We start from the raw sequence: 6,000 nt of genomic DNA on the forward strand, positions 1-6,000 counted from the left end.
CTCCTGTGAGTGAATATTTGGATGGTGTCCCATCTTGGGCCACTGGGAACATTCTGGTACATGTCTTTTGGTGAGCATATGCATGCTTCTCTGGGAAGGGGAAAGTTATCATATGTCTGGCTTTAGTAGATGCTCCCCACGGTTTCCCAGGGCAGAAGTTTCAGCCAGACTGGCTGATACACAAACACACGTGTGCTAAGAGCATGCACAAGGGCCCTTGTGATCGCGAGGAACTGAAAGAAATCTAAGTGACCCCTTTGCTTCTCTGTGCCTCAGTTTCCCTCTTCATTCTTTTTGTTTGTATTTTTTTTTTGAAGTTTATTTATTTATTTTTAGCTGTGTTGGGTCTTTGTTTCTGTGCGAGGGCTTTCTCTAGTTGCGGCGAGCGGGGGCCACTCTTCATCGCGGTGCGCGGGCCTCTCACTATCGCGGCCTCTCTTGTTGCGGAGCACAGGCTCCAGACGCGCAGGCTCAGTAATTGTGGCCCATGGGCCAGGCCGCTCCGCGGCACGTGGGATCCTCCCAGACCAGGGCCCGAACCCGTGTCCCCTGCATTGGCAGGCAGACTCCCAACCACTGCGCCACCAGGGAAGCCCTTTGTTTGTATTTTATTTTATTTTTTAAAAATAAATTTATTTATTTATGGCTGTGTTGGGTCTTCGTTTCTGTGCGAAGGCTTTCTCTAGTTGCGGCAAGTGGGGGCCACTCTTCATCGCGGTGCGCGGGCCTTTCACTATCGCGGCCTCTCTTGTTGCGGAGCACAGGCTCCAGACGCGCAGGCTCAGTAGTTGTGGCTCACGGGCCCAGCTGCTCCGTGGCATGTGGGATCTTCCCAGACCAGGGCTCGAACCCGTGTCCCCTGCATTAGCAGGCAGATTCTCAACCACTGTGCCACCAGGGAAGCCCCCTTTGTTTGTATTTTTAATGACAGTATCTTTATTGTTGATTTTCTGGCTGTAAAACAAATGCATTGTTTAAAAATATTAGAAGTTTAGTTACGTACTTTTCTCACAAAATAGTATTTCGTGGATGTATTTTCATGTTAATACATACATCATTACATACTGCGTTAAAAATAAAAATAAAATGATGGCATTTTTCAGCTTCTTCCATTAAAGGCAAAACTAACTCTTCTTTTCTTCCTTTCTTCCTTCCTCCCTCCCTCCCTCCCTCCCTCCCTTTCCTTCTTTTTTCTGTTGAAGTATAGTTAACTTACAATGTCGTTTTAGTTTCAAGTGTACAGCAAAGTGAGTCAGTTATACATACATATATACATATTCTTTTCAGATTCTCCCTCTTCATTCTTTTACTCAACTAATAAATATCAGCTAAGCACCTGCTGTGTGCCACATGCTACTCCAGGTGTCAGGGATACAGCAGAGCCCAAAGCAGGGAACAGCTGACACTCTGGAAAATGAGCATAATAATTGTACTTACCTTATAGGGTTGTTCTAAGGGGAATGCCTGGTACATGATACAAGCTTGATAAATGTCATCTATTACCTGAATGCTTATAAAATAATAATAATGGTAATTGTTTTATCTATAGATGTACATATAGAAATATAATTTATTTGGTGTGTAAAATAATAAGAAGAGAATAATGATACCCATGATGATCCTTAAATGTCCTTTAGTCTGAGGCTAGTTAATAAGCACAAAACGCCCAGCCCGTGGATTGATTTTGAAGTTATTGTGAAGAAAGGAGTGGGTGTGTCCGGATGGGGAAACAGATCTAAGACATTAAATTGAAAAGATTAAGAGACGGCACAGGGGGTGTTGAACTTTCCCATTTCTGTATAATGTATTAAAAGGGAAATACCATAGACCGACTGAGGTGCTTACACACAGAAAACTCAGATCTGAACCGGAATGAGCTGGAAAGGGCGGGGTCTCAGGGTGGGGGGAGAGGGTGTGTGTGTATCTCTGTACCAGTGGCTAACACACGGTCTAATGCTCACAACGGACTGGGCGGACTGGGCGCAGTGCTCAGCTCTTCACGCCTATTAACTTGAATTCTCGTAGCACCCTCCAAGGTGAGTATATTATTCTCATTTTGCAAATGAGGAAGCTGAGGCACAGAGAGGTTCAGTGGCTTGCCCAAGGCCACACAGTTGAGGAGGGTTTGAATTTTTAAAACCTGCACACGTTTCACTCTAGTGATGAAAATAATATGAAAGCGGAGTGCCAAATTCCAAACACACACACACACACACACACACACACAATGACTTGGCCCCTTAGTATCTGCTTGGCAGGGAGGAGTGCCCCAACTTCCTCTCTGCCCTTCCTGTTGTATCAACTCCAGCTGGTGCTCTGGGCAGCGCCGGTCGGCCACGAAGAATCAGCAGAGAGCTGCAGGGTCAGGTTACTATGACATCATGGGGACATCACGGGGACCGGTCTACCATCTACCAAGTCCTTACTCTGTGCTACGTGCTTTATACATATTAACTCTTCAAGGCCTCCCCAAACTGGTGAGGTAGGCTCACCTCCGTGACTCACTTCTCAGATGAGGAAACCCGGAGAGAGAAAGCCAACCGAAATTGCTCACCCAGAGTCACAGAGCCCAGTTCTGCTTAGGGTCACTGGCTGTCCTGCCTTCCGACTCTCCCGAACCTCAGATTTTTGGATGATGATGTTCCAGGGCCCAGAGTTCCAGAGTGGGACTAACACAGCTTGAAACTCAGGTCTGTTACTTGCTTAGCTGAGTCATCCTCAGTAAGTTCCTTAATTTCTCTGTGCCTCAGTTTTCTCATCTGCAGAATGGGTATAACAATGGTATGAAAATTAGAGGCTTGTAATAAGGACTAAATGATATAACATTTAAAGGGGCTTGGAGCAAGGCGTGGCACATAACACAAAGTCTCAATAGATGGTGGCTTATAGTAATAATAATAATAATAATAACAGTAATAATAGTTATGATTATCATTCCTCAGCACCCTCCCATAGCTGCCATCTCACGCAGAATAAAAGATAAAGAACTTACAATACCTATGTGGCCGCTGATATCTCTCTGTTTTTACCTCCCATCTACTCCACACTGGTGCCCTTGCTCTTCCTTGAACATGACCATCATGTGCCCACCTCAGGGCTTCTGCACTGGCTGTTCCCTCTGCCTGGAACTCTCTTCCCCCAGATCCCCACACAGCTCCCTCCCTCACCTCCTTTATGGCTTTGCTCAAATATCACCTTCTCAGAGAGGCCCTCCCTGACCCCTCATTTAAAATTCCAACATAGGGAATTAAAAATTCCCTGTGTGACTGCTTTTTTTTTTGTCGTAGCACTGATCACCTTCTAAAATACTGTGTATTTTGCTTATTTATTCCTGGACTGTCTGACTCCTCCCACCAGGATGTCAGCTCCAAAGGGAGAGAGGTTTTTGTCTGTCTTGGCCCCCGCTGTGCTTCTAGTGCCTGGAACAGCAACTGTGCTGGAAGGATGGCTGGATGAATGAATGAATGAATTATAGAGAATTCAAAATTTTATTCCTCTTGTTTTCCTAGCACTGTCATTACTTTTAAAAACTGCTCTAGCAGGATTCTAGAAATGTTCTGTTCCCCCCTCTGGGTGCCAGTGACACAGATGTGTTGGGGTGAAACTCAGTGGGTGTACCTGCATGATGTGTACACTTTGCCATCTGCATGTTTTACTATGATCTAGTTTACATTAAAAAAACCAAAGATGACAAAATTGCTTCAGAGGTACATTTTTGTTGTTGTTCCAAGATTCGAAAGTCCAGATGAGGAAGAACCAAGACAAACACTTTTGCTGTGAAGACATATTAACCTTTTCCCATCTTGATGGATATTCAGATTCCAATAGTTTAGATTCTAGAATTCCAGGTTACTAACGGGCTAGTGTTCTAACATTTTGATGCTCTAGAACTTCACTGTCCAATAAGGTAGCCACTAGCCACGTGTAGCTATTTAAATCAATTAAAATTAAATAAGATCGAAAATTTAGTTTCTCAGTCACACTGGCTGCCATTTCAAATACTCGGTAGCCACATGTGGCTGGCAGTTACTGTACTGGACAGTAGATATGGAACATTGTAATATTTTAGAATTCCAAGATGCTAGTAAGCTGATATTCTGGAATTCCAAGATGCTAATAAGCTGGGGTTCTAACACTAATATTCTAGAATTCCAGGAAGCTGATCAGCTGGGTTTCTAACACTGTAATATTCTAGAATTCCAGGAAGCTGATCAGCTGGGTTTCTAACACTGTAATATTCTAGAATTCCAGGATGCTAAGAAGTTGGGGTTCTAACACCGGAATATTTTAGAATTCCAAGATTCTTATGCGCTGGAGTTCTAATGTTGTTCTATTCTGGTTTCCGAGATGCTAATGCGCTGGGACCCCAGCCCAAGTCCCAGCCCATTAGCATCTTGGAATTCCAAGGATCTAGGATCCAGGATCGAGATGCTAGGGTCCTAGCATCTAGGATTCCAAGGGCCTGAGAGTTTTTATCTCTGAGGTTTCATGCCATTTCTCGCCCGTCCAGGTGTCTGGGGCTTGGATGGAGAACTCTTCTCTTGGCTATGAGTATGGGGATTACGGCGAGATTCCAGATCTCCCTGTGGACTGTGTTGATGGCACCTGCGTCTCCATTGACCCCCTCCACGTGGCCCCACTCCTGCTGTATGCCGCCGTCTTCCTGGTGGGGTTGCCAGGCAATGCCATGGTGGCCTGGGTGACCTGGAAAGAGGCCCGCCGGAGGGTCGGTGCCACCTGGTTCCTCCACCTGGCCGTGGCGGACCTACTCTGCTGTTTGTCTCTCCCCATCCTAGCGGTGTCCGTCGCCCACGGGGGCCGTTGGCTGTATGGGGCCGTGGGCTGCCGGGCCCTGCCCGCCGTCATCCTGCTGTCCATGTACGCCAGCGTCCTCCTCCTGGCCACTCTAAGTGCTGACCTCTGCCTGCTGGTCTTCGGGCCCACCTGGTGGGGTGCAGCTGGGAGGGCATGCAGGGTGCAGGTAGCCTGTGGGGCATCCTGGACGCTGGCCTTGCTGCTCACCGTGCCCTCAACCATCTACCGCCGGCTGCGTCAGGAGCATTTCCCACACCGGCTGGAGTGTGTGGTGGACTATGGTGGCTCGACCGTGGCCGAGAACTCAGTGACCGCCACCCGGTTTATTTTCGGCTTCCTGGGGCCGCTGGTGGTCGTGGCCAGCTGCCATGGTGCCCTCCTGTGCTGTGCTACCCGACACCGCTGGCCACTGGGCATGGCCGTTGTGGTAGGGTTTTTTGTCTGCTGGTCCCCCTACCACACGCTGGGGCTGGTACTCACCTTGGCTGCCCCACACTCCGTGCTCTTGGCCCGGGCCCTGCGGGCTGAACCCTTGGTCGTGGGCCTGGCCCTTGCGCACAGCTGTCTCAATCCCATGCTTTTCCTGTATTTCGGGCGGTCTCAACTCCGACAGTCTCTGGCAGCTTCATGTCGCTGGGCCCTGAAGGAGTCACAGAGCAATGATGAAAGTGTGGTCAGCAAGAAATCCACTGGCCAAGACCTGGTCTCAGAGATGGAAGTGTAAGCTAGAGGGAAATTGGTTTGTATCCTCCTATCCCACTTTACAAGGCTGGCTTCAGGCATAGCTGGATCCAGGGGCTTAATGATATTGTCATTTATTCCTTGATTCATTCAACAGACATTCATTATGCCCCCTGCCATGTGCAGTGCAGATATAGGACATTTCCATCATTGCAGGAAGTTCTATTGGACAGGGCTGCTCTAGAATCTCACCTGCTCAGATCTTTTAAATCACATAGCAGTGACACCTTCACGTAGAGTCATTACTCCAGGATAGCACTTTACACGTAGTTTCTCCTTTAAGGTAATTCTTACAATAACCCAGGCAGGTAGGGGGAGATGCTTCTTTTCATAAGCTAAGGCCCAGGGAGCAGAGGTCATTTGCCCAAGATCACATGCAAGGAAGTTATAGAGTTGAGGTTTGACCCCATGTTTACTTGACTCCAGTGCCCATGCTCTTGATCA

At 47.5% G+C, this 6,000-nt stretch overlaps 1 protein-coding gene across 1 annotated transcript; it reads left to right on the forward strand.

Annotated features, from left to right (window-relative positions):
• Positions 1-4,515: 4,515 nt before the first annotated feature.
• C5AR2 (complement C5a receptor 2) lies at positions 4,516-5,539 on the forward strand. The gene has a single exon (XM_068529096.1). The coding sequence runs from the start codon at positions 4,526-4,528 to the stop codon at positions 5,537-5,539; it is 1,014 nt and encodes a 337-aa protein (XP_068385197.1). The 5' UTR covers positions 4,516-4,525.
• Positions 5,540-6,000: the final 461 nt, after the last annotated feature.

The sequence above is a fragment of the Eschrichtius robustus genome, chromosome 19, assembly GCF_028021215.1.
Source record: "Eschrichtius robustus isolate mEscRob2 chromosome 19, mEscRob2.pri, whole genome shotgun sequence".
NCBI classification, from domain to species: Eukaryota; Metazoa; Chordata; class Mammalia; order Artiodactyla; family Eschrichtiidae; genus Eschrichtius; species Eschrichtius robustus.

Coding starts and splice junctions, on each gene's coding strand:
- C5AR2 (XM_068529096.1), top strand. CDS start 4,526: ATGGAGAACTCTTCTCTTGGCTATGAGTATGGGGATTACGGCGAGATT.